The sequence below is a fragment of the Betta splendens genome, chromosome 21 (assembly GCF_900634795.4).
Source record: "Betta splendens chromosome 21, fBetSpl5.4, whole genome shotgun sequence".
Classification (NCBI taxonomy): domain Eukaryota; kingdom Metazoa; phylum Chordata; class Actinopteri; order Anabantiformes; family Osphronemidae; genus Betta; species Betta splendens.
Window position 1 is genome coordinate 3,520,961 of NC_040899.1, and position 21,752 is coordinate 3,542,712.

General features: G+C 46.8%; 2 protein-coding genes across 4 annotated transcripts; both read left to right on the forward strand.

The window, feature by feature from the left end:
• Window positions 1-429: 429 nt before the first annotated feature.
• On the forward strand, window positions 430-5,057 carry LOC114847088 (uncharacterized). Of its 2 annotated transcripts, none has more exons than XM_029136451.3 (2): window positions 430-734; window positions 1,126-5,057. In XM_029136451.3, exons 1-2 carry the CDS (start codon window positions 557-559, stop codon window positions 2,418-2,420), a joined length of 1,473 nt encoding a protein of 490 aa, XP_028992284.1. In that variant the 5' UTR covers window positions 430-556; the 3' UTR covers window positions 2,421-5,057. The 2 variants fall into 2 exon arrangements, with proteins under 2 accessions (XP_028992284.1, XP_028992285.1); XM_029136452.3 differs by having other exon boundaries at window positions 431-734; window positions 1,198-5,057.
• On the forward strand, window positions 1,271-21,751 carry lats2 (large tumor suppressor kinase 2). 2 transcript variants are annotated; one of them, XM_029136449.3, is made up of 10 exons: window positions 1,281-1,409; window positions 5,222-5,930; window positions 9,303-10,052; window positions 14,422-14,554; window positions 14,668-16,265; window positions 16,733-16,960; window positions 17,047-17,401; window positions 17,515-17,697; window positions 17,851-17,957; window positions 18,167-21,751. In XM_029136449.3, the coding sequence occupies exons 3-10, from the start codon at window positions 9,693-9,695 to the stop codon at window positions 18,698-18,700; spliced, it is 3,498 nt and encodes a 1,165-aa protein (XP_028992282.1). In that variant the 5' UTR covers window positions 1,281-1,409; window positions 5,222-5,930; window positions 9,303-9,692; the 3' UTR covers window positions 18,701-21,751. The 2 variants fall into 2 exon arrangements, with proteins under 2 accessions (XP_055361348.1, XP_028992282.1); XM_055505373.1 differs by lacking the exon at window positions 5,222-5,930 and having other exon boundaries at window positions 1,271-1,409.
• Window position 21,752: the final 1 nt, after the last annotated feature.

Consider the following 21,752-nt stretch of genomic DNA (forward strand, 5'->3'; position numbering starts at 1 on the left):
TGCTGTATTATTATATTGAGTTCGCTACTTTTATTATGTTATGTTAAACAATTTTGCTTTGTGTTTTACAATTATATATGTATTATGTAAATGATATATTTATTAGACTCTTAGTTAAATGAGGGGAGTGTTAACAAGATACAAATGTTGAAGATTTGATACTTAAAACAAATAATTTGAGAAAAAAGCTGCTAAGCAGATGAATAAAATAAGATGATGTAGTGTGTGTGATCACAACCGTAAGTAGTATCATATCAAGCCACATGATGATGCGGACAGTAATTGTTTAAACACAGTAAATATTACTTTATTTGTTTGTATTACTCTAGATATTACTGCGTTTGTATAGATTCTCATAGAAACGTACGCAAAAGTCGTCTATTAGTGACGTCAACCTACAATTGTCCAATCAGATCGGCGAACGTTAAAGACCGTTGGTGACGTAGGACTTTTTTTCCTTTTTTTTCACTCCACCCTCTCTGCCGCCATTTTGGGAGTCAAAACAGCCAACAAACAGCAGTGCACACTTTCACGCTTCTCCGTGTTTTTCTTTACTATGGTTCACACATGTGTGGTGGCCGGCTGTAGGAACAGAAGGACACCGGGCACCACCTTATCATTCTACCGCTTCCCCCGGGACCCCGAGCGGAAGCAGCGCTGGATAGCTGCTGTGAACAGAGAGGGATGGGTGCCCAACGATGGCAGTCGGCTGTGTAGTACACACTTCATCTCAGGTATGGAGACAGTCCGAGACAGAGCAGCTCAGTGTTGTTTTTCATTTTAGGTACGATTTTTATTGCTTTAATTAATCGTACGTCAAACACCCAAATGCTCGTATTACATTTCTGCTTTAAACTGTAATATAGTGGGTGTCTTCCAGGTTTGGGAAAAGCTATTTGTAAGGGATGGTTCCCTTCATTTATTCAGTATAAAGCCTTGATTAGGCCGCTGTTAAAAACCTTTAGGTTTCCTTTTATTTACATTCAGTAGAAAACAAATAATATTTCATAAATATATTTGACCAAATATTGGTAACAATAACAACAATCAGCTAAAAGGAAATGTGTTTGCACGTGTTTTCATTTTTCCTCTAATAGTTGTTTAATGCTCTCTTTCCACACTCAGGTAAACAGGTGAAGAATCCACGTTCGCCAGATTATGTTCCTTCTGTCTTCACAATAGCTCCTTTATCTCCAGAAATGAAGGAGCCAGGTGCCTTCGAGATCCTGGACAAGCAGGAGGCGCGTGTGGAGGCTGCCAATGCCTTGTTGTTCCTGCAAGGCCAGGGTACGCCTGTGGTAGCAGAGCAGAGCCAGGAGGAGCATCCTGAAGAGCCGCAGGCCATCGTGGATGAAAGTACATCTTCTTCCATCAGCTCAGACGAGGAAGAGGAGGACGATGACAAATCTGTGAGTGACAGCAAGAAAGGGAAATATGCTCAGTCACCTGATGCCCCAGTTAATTATGATGACATGTTAAAAGCCCTAAAGAAGGAAAACCAGTCACTCAGGGAGTCTGTGGAGAAAATGTCCCTGTCTGAGAACTCGTTGAGAAACGATGCAGAGAAAGTCAAGTTTTACACTGGTTTACCCAACTACTTTGTCTTAGAGACAGTCATGTGGCTGCTGGCACCTCACATGGATGGGATGAAAAATGTGAAGCTTTCCAAGTTCCAGCAGCTGCTGCTAACACTCATGCGGCTCCGTTTGGACCTCCGCAATCAAGACCTGGCCTACCGCTTTGGTGTGAAAGTTGGCACTGTAATCAGAACAGTGCACCGGATGGTCAACATCATGTCGTCTACTCTGGTACCCACGGCTGTCTTCTGGCCTTCCAGAGCTGAGCTCAGGAAAAACCTGCCTGCAGCTTTGCGTACTTCATACCCCGACTGTGCTGTCATCATAGACTGTTTCACGGTACCTTTCGAGGAGCTGGTTTCCCGGGGCAACCAGCAACAGCAACAGCAGGAAGTGGCGACGAGTTATAACGCGTTAAAATATCTGATCGGTGTAGCGCCGCAAGGCGTTGTCACGTTCGTCTCCAGGGGTGTGCTGGGAAACGTCAGTGACAAAAGCCTGGCTGAGGGATGTGGATTTCTGTGCAAGCTTCTCCCAGGGGACGTCGTACTGGCTAATCGGGATCTGGACATCGGCGAGTCTGTGGCCGCCCGTCAAGCACAGTTTAAAATTGCCAGGGGCTCATTGCTGGATGAGGCTCCCTCTGAAGCACTGAGTGTGCAGAAGCATGTGGAGAGGGTGATCTCTATGGTAAAGCAACGTTACGCCATGCTCGCAGGCCCCGTCGAGAGCCCTTTCACCGCATTCTGCGAGCGCACGTCAAACCTCTCAACATTTGATAAGATTGTGCAAGTAGCCTGTGCCTTAAACAACCTGTGCATCTCTGCGGCGCCACTTGAGTGATACATATAGATTCATGCCTAGTGCTCCTTAATACTAGTCATGCATTTGATTTCCCCTTTTCTTCTATGGACCTTATTCCACATTCTCCCACTAGGTCCATATGTGAACAATAATAAACTGATTTATATGTATTCACCAGTTAGTTTACGTTAGACTTGGAAATGGAAGCCCTCCTCCCCAGAAGTGATGTCATTCATTTATGCAAGTCACCTGACAAAGACTGGCGACTTGCAAAGGACACCTTTAAACTATACCTTTAAATGACTCCTCATTAGTCATTTGTAAATACTAAGGACTAGAAGCTGCAGCTTAGGAGGTGCAGGCCGTATTTCCTGTACGTCAGCCATGTAAAGGTCTGCAAATTTTATCATCTCTAACAGGAGCATAGTTCGCTGGACTGATCCTTCTGCAGTAAATGAGCTGTTTTGTTGCATATCTCAGTACACACAACAGATATTGATGTGCATGCTTAAGAATGCAGCTCATAGATAAGAGTTTCTCCGGGCTTCATGTGGGGATAGAGGCCAGCTTAATGAGGGGTTTGATTTATTACTCAGAATAACTGTTTTGGCATTTTCAAGTGTTTTTTCCCTGCAGCATATAACAACAGAACACATATGTGCCACCACACGTCTGGTGTTAATTATGTTATTTCTGTCTTAGAAACATGGCTCAACTCTGGGGGTTTTGATAATCTTTTCCTAGTTGACTGCACAAGTTGGAATGACAATACACACAACAATACAAAATTGATGCTCACTCAAAAATACTAACCCTGCACGTAAAGGGGGTTTATTACAAGTGAGGATCAAGGTCTGAGCGGTTCCAGCAGGGGTTTAATGATTAGCAATGATGTCAGTATTTACCACACTACGCTGCTGTTTAACTTGAGTAAGGGTAATGTTTTAATATTTTGAACAGGTTTAATGAAGAACTTGGGGTTTTTTAAAAGAGGAGAAAGAAGAGCAGGACAAACTCATGCAAACGCTGGTGTGTTTATATTCAAATGATAGTTTTTTTACACTCTGCAATACTGTAGTTTTATTGAATCAAAGTATCTGTTCAAAAGATGCTTTATTACAACAGGACAGCAGCCAGTCAGACTCTTGAGGTCTAATTAAAACTTAGCTTAGTTGAGCATGTCCACCTCAGCTTTGGGGAATGTACCTTTAATTAGTGTCTGGTTAGTTCTCAACAGCGTTCTTAAAAGCATTCTGATGTCATTGGGTGTTAGTGATTTGAAGCATGAGAACACCAGAAGGATTACAAGCTATCAAAATGCATATTTGATGCATGAATTTCTTAGATAAAGGTGAGACCTGATTTCTGCATATAGTGATCATTGTGTATTTTGAGGGAAAACTCTCTGACTCCACTGCATAAATCATGCTTTCGCTTATTGAAGTGTATCTTCTGTTCTGCACATTGCTGGTGCCTTCATTTGTAAATCTGGTACTGCTCTTACAAATTAGTTTTCTACAGATGTTTTTACAGATGTTTCTGGTTCAATTACTGAGTTAATTGTGCATAAATAGCTCACACATATGTGCTGACTTTCATTATTAACTAAGAAATGTTCCCATCTATTTGTATTTGATTATATCTTTCTAATGTTTAAAAGTATGAACTTCAAATGATGTCATACAATTAGTAATTATGCATAGATTATCATTTAGCTTTTACGTGGAGGTTTTTGGGGATTACACACCAACATTTGTCCCCGTGCTCTGGCTTCAGGCCCAAAATTAATTGGGGAGGCCTTTTATGGCAGGAAGCTATAACGGAGATTAAACTGGCTCAGTTCTGGTGCCGAGCTCTTAAAGCTTTGCGTTAACAAGAAGCTTCGGATGCAGCTGGGGATGCTCTGGGTGCCCAAAGTGGAATGTGCCTTTTATTCTCTAGCCTCTGGGCGTTCCTTCCTTTACTGGTTGGCTCATCCCCAGACAAGCTCCTGATGCTCTTCAAACTGATTTTCCCTTTACCTGTAATGTTAGGTTGTGGAGTTTATGACTAACTAACTATGTCTTAGTCAAAAGAAACCAAAAACTTGATCAGTAATACAAACACGTAAAAGTTTAGTTCACTCAAGTTTACCTTTGGTTTACTTTAATTTCTTGTAATTCACATGCTTCCTTTCCGAACCCACTCAGACTAGTAAACTGGATTGTCTGTTAACTAAAAGCTTCTAGTCTGGTAATAATTTAACAGATGCTGACTCTTTTAATAGTTTTTTTTGGGATGTACTTATGATATTTATTACTGCTGCTCAAAGCATCATTCTTAGTGTTGGTATTAGCAAACCCTTTTGTAGATGCTTGGATATTTTTGATGTTATAATAGAAAAAAAAATTCCATTTGAGCTTTTATACAAAAGTGATGTAACTACTGCTTAATACTTCCACAGAGCAGCCAGTGCTTGGTTTTCTCTTCATGAGCTCATTCTTAGGAGCAGTGAAACAGAATCTGAGACAAACTGGTTCATTTTGGTCTTTGTTATATTTATTTCTAAAATGTTGATGTCACATTGTTTTGGGTGCATGTGCTTCCATTATGTGTAACCGCAAGTTAGATTTATTTCTATGTTTCTTCATTATTGCATACGGAACTGAACCATTAAAGTTTAGGAAATGCACCTGAGGGGCGTGTGTACATATGTATATGTCCATGTGTTTGGCATCAGAGTTCAGTCTCTTTATTTGCCTGCACACTGATTCATGACCTTTGGCTCATTGGTAAAGATTCCTTCCAGTGCCAGAGAGGAGTGACTGAGTAATGCTCTGATTTTTTTATTTATCAAACAGAAATGCTTTGGAGGAAGCCCTGCCTAGAATATGTGCGGTCACAGAGGAGGAAATGACAGGACCTCTCACTCTGCTACTTTTAAACACGGTGGCCTTTAGTGCTCAGGATGAAGGTCGATGTTGTTGGACGTCATCATAAATTAAAATTCTTTTAGAACAGGGGTTAAATTTAACTATTTGTATATTCAAAACATTTTTGTCTTTCGTTTGCACACTCTTAACCTAATTGCAAAATAAATATAACTGGTTAGAAATAGCTCACTGCTCAAAGTCAACATGTGTATAGACGAAACGCCGGGTTAAGAGGCGCAGTACTTTAACTTCAGTAAACTGTTTAAAGTAGGTTTTGTGGGCTTTGTGTCCGAGTTCATAGTTATTGATGTAGAGCTACAGACTGAACGCAGCGGCTGAGACGATGCGTTCTGTCTGCAGGAGACGATCTTTGGCTCGCTGCTGACGTGCGTCGGTCCGTCACGTGACCTGTGGAATGTTAACAATGCAGCGAGTGTCCAACTTTGTGCTGCATTTCTGATCCTGCTGGAGTCTGGGGAGAAAATGGAGGCTCATTTCATCATAAGTGCCATGTTCCTCCGTCTTTTCTGAGCTCCACGGACGAACGAGCGCACCCCGCCGCCGGATAACGGACTTTAAAAAGTGCCCGTTTAACGGGATTGGCTCCGGTCCGACTTCTTGCTGCTTCTATCACATGGTGAGTTGAGAGGTACTTTTGGGGAGGGAGTGGTGGTGGAATGCATTTCCACGACTTGTTGCTCGGGGAAAAAGCCGTTCCTCACGGCTACAGAAAGCGTTGTAGTGTCCGTTCGCCCGTCTTCACCCACGGTCTGCGTCCCCCCCTCCCCCCGGGGCACACGAGCCCCCGGGACGGTCTCCAGACGTGCACAGGTCCAGGGCCCGACGCACGCGCGGCACCAGGCTCCATTTTGTAGCGGTTTTAAAGCTTTTGGCACAAACGTGGTGTCACCTCTTAAACCACAGCCCGTTTTGTGCCTCGACCTCTCGTCACTGTGTCTCTTGCATTTGGACCCTTAAATAAGCAGATACTATAAAGGCGAGTAGAAGCCACCGCACTCCCGCATGTGGCACTTATTTGAGTGTTTATGTTGGGTGGTTTGAGAATCCTCAAAGCTGCGAAGTTCTGAAATTGGATCCTGAAACGTATAGATGACGTCTGATTTTCCAAAAACATGAAAAAGCTCGATAGTTGCCATAATGTGACACATTCCAGTGTTTTTGGAGCTTTGTGAGTAAGGTACTTCTCCAAATGAGCCTATAACACATGAGTCATGCTTTATTTTGTGTTATTAATCAGGAGTTAAACCGCTATTTTACTTTTCAGTTTTTTGCATTCACATCTCAATGACGACCGTGTAACAACACGTGGTTCAATGTACCACATTTTATGATTCTGCTGATATATTTTTTAAGTTTTCTTCATTTATTACATTGTCAGAAACACTGGATCATGTGCTATTTTTGCTGTGTGGAGCCTAAAGGCCTGCGTAGTTTGGCACTGATGCAACCATGCGTTCATTCAGGTGTGCTGCTGCTACTATTACGCTTAAGTCTGACACACACCTTTTTCTGTCCTGTCTAGTTGAGCAGTAACACGTACTGGGCTGAATGCCATGTTTTTACTCTTTTCTCTCTGAGTTTCATTGTACTTCGATTCCTTCTTCAGTCTGGGTCCTAACGGACAATCACATTTTTCTTTTCACAACAATTAGGCTTTTTATTCTCAGTTTATGTGGTCAGGTATCAGACCCCAGCTGGATTCAATTCTGTGCAGAGGCATGTGTCAGGGAATAACCAGAGGGATGACTGCAGTGGGAAATCACCTCTGGACTGCAGACAGATGCTGGCAGATGTTTGGCTGCGTGCACTGAATACCAACAGGGAACCAAGTCCTGCTTTTAAAATAAAGCAGTATCGTAGCTGGTGAGGTTGTGAAACGGGTCAGTACTCTTCACTCCACTGTCCACTTTGTCTGGTTTGCCCTCGTCCCAGCAGTTCGTCAGACCTGTAGGTTGGTTCCATCCACAGCAGAACGAGCTGTCCTTCACTCCTCACCTTTAATTTACAAATTACAGCAGAGACAACACAGTCCAGATTCTAGGAAATCGATCAGGGATTGATCATTTTTACTGGAAACATTTTTAATTTCCTCATTTTTTATCACCATTTTTCCAACATGTTGTCAAAAGGTAGAATTGTAGAAGTAGTAAACATACAACAAGTATTTATTTGGAAATTGTCTTTCAATTGTCTCGTTGAGCTTCCATCTCAGTGCATCCTCTAGTGGAAACTAGGGGAACTGCAGGTTGGAGTGATTCACATTGGCCTTGACATTGAATCGGTTGGAAGCTTTTTTCAAACAGAGGTGGTGTCTGTGATGATAGTGTGTTTATTGTTTGGATTGAGTTACACACTTTCATAGCATGAGGTGTGATGTGAGTCAGAGGTCAGGTTACCTGTGGAGATAAGACCCAGGTGAGTGACAGGCTGAAGTATGTGGAGTGCTGCAGTTGTGGTTTTAAGCCCAGAAGTATTTTTTCCCAGTAAATGTGTAAGTGTGGACCTGCCTCAACAGCCACTGAAGCCTATTTCCAGACAGAGGCCAGATCTTATTTTGGGTTTATTTTGGGCAGCCTAGACAGTCCCATGATTCAACATGGGTATGACTTTACTTGTAGTTACTTGTGGAATGGCATGCTGGCTGGTCGGACACGGTGCCTGAAGCATCGCAGGAATGGTGGCAAGACATCCCAGAGATGGGGCAACATTTGTGCAGCTTGGCCCGGCCCCACTCGCCTCCCACGGCTACGTTAAAAAAAGCTTGGTTTTGCCTTCACAAAGTTTTATCTGTGCAAACAGTGAGCGCTGTGTCCTTCTCAGAAAAGGCCCAGAGCGATGGAGGCTGCCAGGGGGGAGGCGGGGGAGGCGGGGGGTGGCTTCTTATGTTTGCCTGCTCTGCTATGAACGTCCTAAACCCGGAGGAGCTCATACCGAATGCTGATGATACCAGAATCGTCCAGATCTGCACTAAAGCAACTTGATCCGGTCGTTAACCTGGCAGCGAATAAAAGACATCGTTTAAGGACGCGTTGCCTAATGGAATGGTTGGAATAGCAGACATGGCTTTTAAAGCTCAGCCGTGTCCAAACCTGCCTGAGTGGCCTCGTCTGTGGAGGAGAACAGACATCACCTGCTGAGGCTCAGGCAGCGTTTAGTGTGCGTCAGGGAACGTGACTGTGACCATAGCGTGGTTCAGCTCCAGACAGCGTGTGGAAGGTGGGCTGCTGCTGGCTGCATCCCATGCTGCTCCGGGTGCTGATGCCGATACTTGCACCTTCCATTCATTTGAACCGGACTCTTTGATGAATCATGGTCAAGGTTTGGATTCGCAGTTGTAGTCAAATTGTGCTCATTCTTCATTTATTGCGTCTTATTGCTGTTCTCGTTGCTCCATGTCTCATTCTTTCCATTCGATGCAGTGAAAAACAAACCCCCCATGTGTCTTAGTGTCACCCCAGATGTGCCGGTAGCGTTTCACGCTGCATTGCTGACCCTCACGTGAAGCCCCTGATGGGAACATGTGCCTCACGTCACTCCATCTGCCCGGCAGGAGTAACGCTGCAGTGGCAGAATGCGGAGCATGCGTCCCCAGATAAGACGGTCAGAGGGTGTCAGGTCCCAGGGGCTGAGGCAGGGGAGGCCTGCTGCCCCCCCCCCCGCGTCAGAGGGGTGTTTACCAAGTATGCAGTGACAACCACAGCTATGCATTGATGAGGTGCAGGGGGAGGCAGGTGGTGTTTCATGTCCCCAAGCATCTGACTGAGGCAGAGCCTGGCTCTCAGGTAGCTGAAGTGTATAATCTGCTTGTGTTTGAAACTGGTAGCTTATAATGAAAGATGTTTGATAATTGATAATAAGGATTATTGTTTCATTCCTGACCTTTGAACTCCCACTACCTACACCTTCTGATAGACTGTCTGAGATAACATAGTAGAAGCATGAAGGCTTTGCCTGAGCTCAGCCTCTGACTCCATCTTTTCCTCCACAGGAGCAGATTGGCAGCATCATGGTTTGGCTCCGCGCTGCCCTCGTGACTGACTGCATTTCCTGGAATAAGCTGGAACCTGAGCCTTGAAAGCTACACCATGGAATGCCTGTAGTATCCCCGCCTCACCTTCACCCAGCCCTCCGGCATCAGCGGGAACCACAAGCACAAAGACAGACGCAAACAAATAAGGGACGCAGGGGAGGACTCTAAATCTGCTGCCGGACAGTCTTTATCTATTTGGGCCAGACATCTGGAGAGGGACCCTTTGACGGGTGCAGCGGAGTGAGTGAGTGTGTGTGTGTGTGTGTGTGCGTGTGTGTGTGTGTGTGTGTGTGTGTGTGTGTGTGTGTGTGTGTGTGTGTGTGCGCGCCTGTCAGAGGCACTGAGGCAATGAGGCCAAAGACTTTCCCAGCCGCCCCGTATGTGGGCAACACGCGCCAGAGGCTCCAGGAGATCAAAGAAGGCCTGAAGCAGCCGGCCAAGCTGGTGAGCCAGGCGCTGCACGGCGGCCCCCGCAGCGAGGGCCGCGGCGCCGAGAGCAAGGGCGGCAAGGACGCGGCCAGCCGGCAGCAGCAGCTCCGGCCGCCGCAGAAGTTCAACAACTACCAGAATGCACTGCGGGAAATACGCAAGTCCCTCATGCCCTTCGCCAACGAGTCGGGTCCGTCCTCCGGGTCGGGGCACCCTGCCGGCGCCGGGGAGGTCAACCGGCAGATGCTGCAGGAGCTGGTCAACGCAGGCTGCGACCAGGTGGGTGGGTGAGGGGGTGAGTGGTTGGGTGAGTGAGTGAGTGAGGGAGTGGGTGAGTGAGTGAGGGAGTGGGTGAGTGAGTGAGGGAGTGGGTGAGTGAGGGAGTGAGGGAGTGGGTGAGTGAGTAAGTGAGTGAGTGAGTGAGTGAGTGAGTGAGGAGTGAGTGAGTGAGTGAGTGAGTGAGTGAGTGAGTGAGTGAGTAAGTGAGTGAGTGAGTGAGTGAGTGAGTGAGTGAGTGGGTGAGTGAGTGAGTGAGTGAGGGAGTGGGTGAGTGAGTAAGTGAGTGAGTGAGTGAGTGAGCGAGCGAGTGAGTGAGTGAGCGGGTGCTGACTGCGTACGCACCCACAAAATCATTCTGTCCATTCTTTTAAACAGCTGCAACCGCGTCAAGATTTATAGCAACATCTGTTTGGTTCGTACATGATGCAAGAAACATTTTGCAACAGGACAAGTCAGCTGCATGTGTCACTTCTGTCTGTGTGAGCAGAAGCAGCGCAGGACGTGTTGTAATGTGCTTTAATCAGCGTATGGGAAGTAGAGCGGGGGTGCTGCTGCCCTCGGATGAGAGCCGCTGCCTCCTTCAGTCAGGAATTTTTAATGAAGGCGCTCAGCGTTGTCACATGATCTGAGATGTAATACAATGCAGGTGCCGCCTGCCAAGAGGACGGTGCTGCCGTTACGTAACTTTGGCCGGAGCCTTGAAATGTTGAAATATCAGGTTTTCCCCAATGGGCTGTTTGGCGTCCGCTCCGTCTGTCCCGCTGGAGGAATGTGTGCTATCACATGTCTGCAGGGAAACGCGAGGAGGGAGAGGTTTGCTGTGGGAAACGAGGTCCACTCATCAGAACTCATTGGACCAAACCGGCACCAAATGCAGCCGGTGCCGTTTGGATTTGGTGCGTTCGTAGTTAAAGGGCCCTGTGATGGCGCTCGGCATGTGAAGAATGCTCCGCTCAAGCCCATGCACAGCTCTGTGACCCCCCCCCCCCCCCCGCAGGGAGAGGCCGCGCGCATCAAACTGAACAGAGACGCTGCTTCCTGACAGCAGGACGTTCGGACCCGTGCTGCGTTCGAGGGTCAGGAATCTAGAAGCGCTCCATGCGCCTCGGAATCTCACCTTCTGCCTCCTCAGCCATTTTCTCCCTTTCGCTGCTGCCATTGTGAATGTAACAGAGCAGAATCGGCCGAGTCAATACAAACAGGAAGGGAGCGCTGAATGGCGGCAGGGTGGACCAGTTCCTTCAGCTGCAGACTGGTCCCCACCCAGCGCGTCGCCTCTGTGACTGAACCATCTCTGCATCTCTAACAATAACTGCCTAATTGCATTGTAGTAAATGAGGAACCGTAGCTGAACTCATTTCTGCGTAGGGGTCCAGATAATCGTGAATAACCCAGATTCCAGTATTTAGGCTGATCTCTCATCTGCCTCCGGTTCTCCGTCACCTCGACTGCACGCCCTCTCACATTCCCTCACTGACCTCGGCCCACTTTGTTTCGGTCTCATCCACATCAGGCATCTCCATCTTGCCCTTTCTGTCCCTCCTGTCCTCTGCAGCTGCAGCAGAGCAGTGTGGATCGTTACATAACCACGCCTCTGTTTTTTTAAAGGAGGAAATGTTTTGGATGGGGAGGGGGGGGGTGCCACGCACTGAGATGACAAGGAAAGACAGGAAGTGAAGTGAAAGGAAGGAGGGTGCGTTCAGGGTTTTCCTTCCTTCAAATGTTGAGCCTACTTCAATACGCTCCTAAAACCATTCACCTGCTACGATGAAGATGTCAGGAGTTTCAGTTGACACTGCTCTTTGCCTGCACCTCCCTTGTTCTCCTCCCCATCGTTCTTCCTCCAGTTCAATAAAGGTAAAAGCTGAGCTGATCTAAGCACCACCTCCTAAATCTGTTGAACTCACATTTTTGCAGCACATTTTTTGTGGCGTGGTGTCAGTCTGTTGAGAGGTGTGTGCTTGTGTGTGTGGACTTTTCAGGCCGCTGATTATGTGTTTGGGGGAGCTCAGCGGCTTGTGGCCCACAAGTGTTATGACAAAGGTACAAATGTGGGCTGGACGTTCCTGACTGAGAGCGAGATTCACTGGAGACTGTTCTAATTACAAATAGCTTGAATTCCTGCTTCCTGTGCTGAGGAATGTGAGCAGAAAACATCTGTCGCCATGACAGCCAGGGTCAGCGGCTGTCTACAACACACACACACACACACACACACACACACACACACACACACACACACACACACACACACACACACACACACACACACACATTACTGTGTAATAGTAATGTTTTACTGTTACACATTTTAAACAGCTTGATGGTCCTGCAAGTGATGAAGGTCAAATCCGTAAAGCAAGTTTTGTCTTAGATGATTGCGAGACGTGTGAGAAGCAGAAGGAAAAGGCTGAGAGAGGACAGAAATATGACATTACTGGGCGGCTCTGGCAGCCACCGCTCTCTGCTGGATATGCAGGAATGCAACAGACACACACAGGAAGCAGAGCATAAACAGTGTGTGTGTGTGTGTGTGTGTGTGTGTGTGTGTGTGTGTGTGTGTGTGTGTGTGTGTGTGTGTGTGTGTGTGTGTGTGTGTGTGTGTGTGTGTGTGTGTGTGTGTGTGGTTAGCTTCAGGGACATAGCTGTTTGTGTGTATGAACGTACAGATGCGGTGGGAGGGGACAACATGTCTGTCCACCTACACAGACACAATGCAATGAACATCTCACACACACACACACACACACACACACACACACACACACACACACACACACACACACACACACACACACACACACACATTACTGTGTAATAGTAATGTTTTACTGTTACACATTTTAAACAGCTTGATGGTCCTGCAAGTGATGAAGGTCAAATCCGTAAAGCAAGTTTTGTCTTAGATGATTGCGAGACGTGTGAGAAGCAGAAGGAAAAGGCTGAGAGAGGACAGAAATATGACATTACTGGGCGGCTCTGGCAGCCACCGCTCTCTGCTGGATATGCAGGAATGCAACAGACACACACAGGAAGCAGAGCATAAACAGTGTGTGTGTGTGTGTGTGTGTGTGTGTGTGTGTGTGTGTGTGTGTGTGTGTGTGTGTGTGTGTGTGTGTGTGTGTGTGTGTGTGTGTGTGTGTGGTTAGCTTCAGGGACATAGCTGTTTGTGTGTATGAACGTACAGATGCGGTGGGAGGGGACAACATGTCTGTCCACCTACACAGACACAATGCAATGAACATCTCACACACACACACACACACACACACACACACACACACACACACACGCTGATATGAACGACGGCGTTGAAAATGAGTGGTGTTGGCATTTCCGGACCTTGAGAGAGGGCCGTGCCCACGGTTGCTGCATGATCCTAAATTCATCTCGTTGTGTTTGATTTAGTTCCTTCTTGACAAATAGAAACAGCCAGTTTGTCTGAGAAACTGCAGAAAGCGGAGGCACAAAATGACTCCACACTTAGCAGTTGTTGTATTTTCTTGAACTCCAGAAACAAATATACATTTTGTTGCTTCTGTTTATTGTCATCATAGTCTTGCATTATTATAATAAAAACCTTTGAGTGTGAATGATGGATTTAACTGCTAAACTCAAACCTCTGCTCTGCGCCCTTGTAAAAACCACAAACACGGAAAACGGGAAGGAACTCTGAGGTTTTATGCTCAGACGAGACACCAAGCTCAGAGTTAAGGCTACAACCTGGGATTCTACCACATATATTCCATCCAACTATTCAAAAAATGTGGCGTGTGGAGCTGAGCAGGGATTAATGTTGTGTATTAAATGCTGCAGACCTTCGTTTGTTAGGATGGAGGGCGTGAGGGCAGAGGCCTGCGCTGAAATGTCTCTGTAGTGAGGTCATAGGCCGTTCAGCAGGATGTCCTCATCTAGGTGTGCGTCGCACCGTCGGAGATGGAGGCACAAATTCACAGTCTGTTTGTGTCGTGCTCTGCTGTTTGTTTACGAGGAGGCAGACGCTGGAGAGGAATGCTCTGCATGCGTACTCCTTCACATCTCAGTCGGTCACTCCGTGGCCACTGATAAATGGTTAAGTGGTTAACCAGCATTCCTCACAGCGATGACCTACATACCACTGGGCCGGGGATGAGCGCCACATACCTCACCTGTGGGTGGTTTTCAGTGAAATTACAATCAAAATGTCTTTCACTGCAAAATAGAATTATTTATATCTTCAGTTTTTACAATATATCTTGTTTATTGTTGTGTGTTGTTTTTGACATCTGACCTTACTGGTCTGTGAATCACAGTGAAGATGATGCAGGTGCTTCAGATTTCATTGAGGTCGGCTGTTTGTTGAGTTCTGGTTTGTGTGTGTGCTTCACAGGAGATGGCCGTGCGGGCGCTGAAGCAGACAGGAAGCAGGAACATTGAAGCAGCTTTAGAGTACATTAGCAAAATGAGTTACCTTGACCCTCGCAACGAGCTCATAGTCCGTGTCATCAAGCAGACTTCGCCAGGTACAACCACCAACTCATTAGTTGATTTTAAGTTTGCATTTCACACACAGTGGACTGCAGGTCCACTGTGTGTGTTCATTTCAGGTAAAGTTACAGTTTTTTTGTCTTTGCAGGAAAAGCTGGCATGCCCAACTCGATGGACCACCGACCTGCATTAGAGGCTTCAGGTGAGGCAGTAGCCATGCCTCCATACCACCAGATGGGGCCTCCCATGTATGAGGCGGCTGGAGGGTACGACCCTGAGGGTGAGATGCCCAGACCCTACATGAGCGCTCCCCCAGTTATGAACTACATGATGCCCTCATCTGGTGCAGCACAGGGCCCTGCTATGGGCAATCCTATGGGTCGACCTCCTAGTATGGGCACCTATCCACCAGTAATGGCCCCTCAGAGCAACCCAGCCAATACAATGTATCCTCCAGGGGCCCAGCAGAAAGTTTACCCTGGCACTATGGAGCAACATGGGCCCATAATGAGCTACACTGTGCCTGGCCAGCCTCTGCAACTCCAGTCTCAGCCACCAGGGGGCCCAGTCCCAGGCCCCCACTATGACTACGGACATCCCAGACCACACATGATGGAACCAGCAGGCTATGGCGTGAAGAGGACCCCCTCTTTCCAGAACAAGATGGCAGCACCACCGATCGCGCCCCCAGATAACTATGTCAACATGCAAGGAAAAGGGGCTATGGGTCAGAATGTGCCAGGAGGCGGAGGGGGAGGGTACCCTGCTAACTTGTACCTTTCCCCTCACTCCCACCCCCGACAGTCCAGCCCCACCTCCCACCAGGTGCACATGATGTCTCGTCCCCCCGGAGGGGTGGCAGCCATGGGCCCTGACTTCTCAGACCTACCCCAGGGCTTGAGGACTCCATCCAGGGCTAGCCTCAACCTGGACCTCTATGAGCACCACTGGGCAGGGCCTGCAGGCCCTGAAGGGGCCCCTGCTGCCAGGCAACCTCAGCCTCAGGGCCCCTTCAGGGGTGAAGTGCGTGTCCCCAGCAGAACCAACTCCTTCAACAGTCGAGCTGCAGGGCCCAATGGTGTCCGGGCCACAATGGCTGCCCCGCCTACAAGTGGGAAGCAGGAGCCCACCTTGGGTCCACCGAACACCATCACAGCTGTAACGTCCCCACCCATCCAGCAGCCGGTCAAGAGTATTCGTGTGATGAGGCCAGAGCCCAAGACAGCTGTGGGACCGTGTCACCCTGGGTGGATGTCAGCTCAGGCCCAGGATGCAACAGAGCCGCTGGCCTACGTGCCAGAGGACACTTACCTTGAGCCTGCTCAGGAACCACGGTGCCCCCCACCGCCCTACCCCAAAAACCTGCTCATGTCTGCAGGGCCAGGTGAGCCAGGGGTCCTGGAAGGAGCTGGAGCCAAGGGTGGAACCCAGGACCTTAGCAGCTCTGCCGTCAGAAGCACAATCGGTGGCAGCGGAGGAAGCGGGAAGGCCGAAGAGAGCCAGCGCGTGAAAGAGAAGACGAAGGTGGGGAAGGGAGAGAAAACGGTCAAAGACAAGAAGCAGATCCAGACCTCACCTGTCCCAGTAAGGAAGAATGGACGAGACGAGGAGAAGAGGGAGTCCCGCATCAAGACCTACTCTCCCTTTGCCTTCAAGTTCTACATGGAGCAGCACATAGAGAATGTGATGAAGACCTACCAGCAGAAACTCAACCGCAGGCTTCAGCTGGAACAGGAGATGTCCAAGGTGAGTAGAGTTAGACAAGTTCAAGCATTCAGCTGAGGAATTGCTTCAATAATAAAGAAAAAAAGGTTATTATAGGAAAAATTTGAAGTAAATTAGTTAAGTCCTGTAACTCAAATGCTGAAACGTTTGTGATCAGCGTTCTTCTCAGGACTTTTCAGAAACCAGCAGGTTTTGTACGAGAGGAGTCAGTGAGTTCACACTCGTGTTTGCTTGCACTTTTAGAGTCATGACTTTGGCCTCTGCCCTTTTGCCTCGCTTTAAAGTAGTCTGGAAGACATTATCTGAGAAGAAAATACCACAGCTATACCCAGACGGCGGCACAACAAGCAAGATCATGCTTGATCATGCTGACCTCTGTCAACTCCACATTCCTAGATCATCAATAATCTCAACTGAGAAAAACCAAGCTTGATGCTGCTTTTGAAAACGTGTAGTCATGAACTCATGCACTCGTCTTTTCTGTTCAGGCTGGACTGTCGGAGGCAGAGCAGGAACAGATGAGGAAGATGCTCTACCAGAAAGAGTCCAACTACAACAGGCTACGTCGGGCCAAAATGGACAAGTCCATGTTTGTCAAAATCAAGACGTTGGGGATCGGTGCCTTCGGAGAAGTGTGTCTGACACGCAAGGTGGACACCGGTGCACTTTATGCCATGAAAACGCTGCGCAAGAAAGATGTCCTCAACCGCAACCAGGTTAATCAACACATGTAATGCCGCATTATGCATTATGTTTTAGGTGCTTTCATGCAGACTGGTTGAAATGAGTTTCCTTGGTGCAGGTGGCGCATGTGAAAGCAGAGCGTGACATCCTGGCAGAGGCCGACAACGAGTGGGTCGTGCGTCTCTACTACTCCTTCCAGGACCGCGACAGCCTGTACTTCGTCATGGACTACATCCCCGGAGGAGACATGATGAGCCTGCTCATCCGGATGGGCGTCTTCCCCGAGCCCCTGGCGCGCTTCTACGTGGCAGAGCTGACGCTGGCTATTGAGAGCGTCCATAAGATGGGATTCATCCACCGCGACATCAAACCCGACAACATCCTCATCGACTCGGACGGACACATCAAACTGACGGACTTCGGCCTCTGCACGGGCTTCCGCTGGACGCACAACTCCAAGTACTACCAGAAAGGTGTGGGCGCTGGTGGTGATGGTTCCGTGCTCATCCCATGTTAAGCCTGTGGCGAAAGGAATGATTACATTTACACTGAGGTCACTGGTGCCTCCCTTCCCTCTTGTCTCCAGGAAGCCACGTCAGACAGGACAGCATGGAGCCCAGTGACTTCTGGGACGACGTGTCCAACTGCCGCTGCGGTGACCGACTGATGACACTGGAGCAGCGCGCCAACCGGCAGCACCAGCGCTGCCTGGCTCACTCCTTGGTGGGAACGCCCAACTACATCGCCCCGGAGGTGCTGCTGCGCAAAGGTGAGCCAGAGCATGACAGATGCTGCAGATCCTGGAACGCTGTGAATGCTTTCAATGAATGTGCTGTAAAGAATGTGCACATACTTCGAATACTGCATTGTGCCGTGTTAAATCTCGGAGTCAGCAGATGGATTTGTCGTGTTTCTTGTGCAGGCTACACCCAGTTGTGTGACTGGTGGAGTGTGGGGGTGATCTTGTTTGAGATGCTAGTGGGACAACCGCCGTTCCTGGCCCCAACACCCACAGAGACTCAGATCAAGGTTAGTAAAAACATATTAACTGGTTTGATTTAGAAATTGAATTTTTGACCAGTGGGCGAAAAAATGTTTTTATTGTTTTCAATTTTATATTCTTCAAACTATTCTTGAAACAGCTTCTGATGAAACAGAATCAGCAAAGGGTTAATTTGGTAAAACAAATCTCAACATCACAGCTTGGGTAACCCAACATGCTGCGTCTCTGCCTCCAGGTCATCCACTGGGAGAGCACCCTGCAGGTGCCGGCCCAGGTCAAACTGAGCCCAGAGGCTGTCGATATCATCGGTCGGCTGTGCTGCGCGGCGGAGGACCGGCTCGGTGCCAATGGCGCCGGCGAGATCAAGGCTCACCCATTTTTCACGCAGATGGACTTCTCTAGTAATTTGCGCCAGCAACTAGCTCCCTACCGGCCTAAGATCGCCCATCCCATGGATACGTCCAACTTTGACCCCGTGGAGGAAGAAGGTGGGGCCGGGGCGTGGAGTGACAGCGGGGACAGCACCCGGGCCTTGGACCTCCTCTGCTCTCCACATGGGAAGCACCCTGAGCACGCCTTCTACGAGTTCACCTTCCGCCGGTTCTTCGATGACAACGGTTGCCCCTTCCGCTACCCTAAACCACTGGAGGCCAGCGTCAGCATGGGCCCGGAAGAGGAGGAGGTCCAGGAAGAGGATGAGGAGGAGGGAGAGGAAGATGAAGAGGAGGAAGGAGAGCAGGGAGAGGGGTGTGAGCCTGTGTACGTCTAGAGCTACACACTCACAGGCTTCCAGAGCACCTCATGTCGGTTGTTGCAGGTGCTGCTACTCTTCTGTGTGTGTCAGTGCTTATCTGGTGTGTGTTGTTGTAAAGTTGCAGCAGCAGGACAGGCGAACACAACCCTCTAGTGGATCCAACTGTGTCCACAAATCACAATTCCCCTGATCCGGGACCAACAAAGATTCTGCATGTGACAACAAGGGTAAAGTGTATGAAAAGGATGGTTAACAGCCTCAGGAATGTCAGGCTGTCTGCATCCAAAGGTTTTCATTTGAGGATCACTTCTGTCCCATTCCTTCCACCCTTGATCTTACAGATGACCTAAACACTGAACACTTCTACACAAGCTGTTGTTCACTGTTTGACACGGCAGTGTGAGGAGTGGAACCAGTTTACTCATTGGTCACACGCAAGGGGTCTGAATCTGCATCGTTTCCACAGCTGCTGCAAACTAAGCTATAGAGACCGTATAGATCTTGTGCTCAGGCTTCTGGACTCTGCAGGTCTATATTAGTTCTTCAAGACATTGACTCAGATAAATTCCTCCAGATTCCTCTGATGCATGAGAAGTTTTTATTTAAGTGCCAGCGTCCTGTGTGACAGGCCTTTTGGAAGCATTCAGTTTTCAAGAGATGTCTCTGTGCCTCAAACGTCACCAACACACAAATTAATGAAGTAAGTCAATGTCTCTGACAGTAATTTTGTGCCAACTTCAGCTTAGTGCAAGAGATGAAGCCCATGGAGAACACCTTGTTTTAGACAATAGAACCGATGAGTAAAATGAGTAAGACTATTAAGAGAAGCGAGACGTGGACACGCAGGAACCCGTTGGAGCGGGTGGGGCCGGGTTCTTTTCAGACTGAGATTAAAACACACTACACAAACACGCACGTTCACCATTTTACACTTTTACTTTTCACTTCCACAGTAGTTTAACCAGCCTTCTTCATCCTCTGGAGGCAGTCAAAACACAAAGCAACACGTTCCTGCAACAGCCAAACGTGATAGTATGAATATGTGCAATACCAAAAACATTATATATAGTTTTCTAAACACTTATTAACCTTATGAACGTCTATTACTAAATGTACAAATATATTACTTTATATATATTTTTTCTTTTTCTCAGTTACAACATGCTGCTTATTATTGAGTTTATTATTTACTTATTATTATAACTGTTATTACATTTGTATCTGTTGTTTTGTTATGGCTTAAAGAAGTCTTGACTTAACTGGCCACATATTGTTCTTGGGTTTTGAGGTAGAAGCTTTGTGCCTTTCCAGCTGAATGTTGTAATGTGTGTTAAGGGCGACGACAGTGATGGTGAAGGTGATGATGATGAATGTTTGCAGAGCAGTGTTGAGTGACTCTTCAGCTCTTGCGGACGGGCTGGTCCTGAATGCAGGAGAGGATGGAGTAACAGTGTCTGGTTCACAAACCGATAGAACAGAGTAGATGAGCGATGGAGGATGAGGAGAAGCGAAGATGTTTGGCCTGAAGAACGGAATGAAAGAGAAACAAAACAGGAAAATTCTACAAAGAGTTAGTGGTTGGTACATTTTTTTATTCTCTGAAATTACCACAAGTTTTCTATGTTTAGGTTTATCCTTTTGATCTGTGCCTTGTTGTACCATCCAGTATGTTGCTTTTTGACAATCGGCAAACAGAAATTGCTGTGTCGAACCGAGCTGTTTGGTTAATGACAACCAAACTGTTCCCACAGTATTGTGTGACTTTGACTGGGAATGCTAGAGGCATGAGAACATTTACGTGATTCTCTAAGAATGATGGAAAATGTTTGGATGAAATTTTTTTTATTATTAATTAGTTTGAATATGTATTGAAAGTTAGTTTTCTGTAAATCTGCCTTGTGTTTTAAAGTGAGCAGCACAATCTTATAAGATTAACTTCTTATCTATTTTTCATTGACCTCTTTTGCCCGTTATTACTCTTCATGCAGGGAAATCGACAGAACATTCTCTGTGTTTAACATTTACACTGGCTTTGTTTACATACACAACAACCTTGATTTTATTCTAGTCAGTAACTTGCAGCAAGTAGAACTAGATGGGTCAGACGTTGAGGGAAAGCAAAGAAGAAGAAATTACAACTAAAACCAACTGCAATAAAAAAATAGTCACATGTATAATCTGAAGGTGGCTTTTACCCCACAAATTCGACCTTTTGTGTAACTGAGTTTTGTGTCTTTTTGGTTGCAACATATTATTTTAGGAAGGGGAAACAGGGTTTTCACACATTCAGTGTTGTAACTAAGGCTGTGTTTAGATTTGTTAACTCCATGTCACTTATTTCACCTACTTGTTGCATTATACATCATCATTCACATAAAAACGTTTAATCTAGATGTGACAGCTGTCTTCTGTCATGAAAATGTGCCATGAAAAATTCAATTGGACTAAACTTAGTATCTGGCCTGCAAACTGTAAGGCGCCCAGACTAATCTGGAGCTTTGGTTGAGTGGATCCTGACCGACATTCTTAAAGTGAACAGAGCTCTCTTGCACTCTTCTCTATGCTGGTTCAAACATCTAACCCTCTATCTTCTCTAAACCTCTTGTTGACTGCATTGCCAATATACATTGACCAGGAATGACTGCTTTGTGAAAAAAAGCTTTATACCAGGAGCTGTGACTCTTTGCAGTGTGTGTGTGTGTGTGTGAGAGAGATGTTTCCGGGATATGTTTTTGTTTTTTGTTCCAAAGGTTAGAGAGTGATGACTGACAATCTTTGATTGCCTTTATATATGATTTTCTCTGTTTGGCTTTTATGCTCCTTAATGTATGATACTGTATTGTTACTGAATTTATATTTATACAGATATACATATTTTTTGTATCCCACCCTCTTTTCCCCAATTTCCTTTGTGTTAATGTTGAAACATGTCTACGCAGTATTACAGATGATAAAATGTGGACAGCTATCTCTTTTTTTACATGTATGTATGAACTGAGAATTTGTAAAAATGATTTTACAGTATGTGTGTAAAATGTATGTATAAATTAAATTAACCAACGTGGAC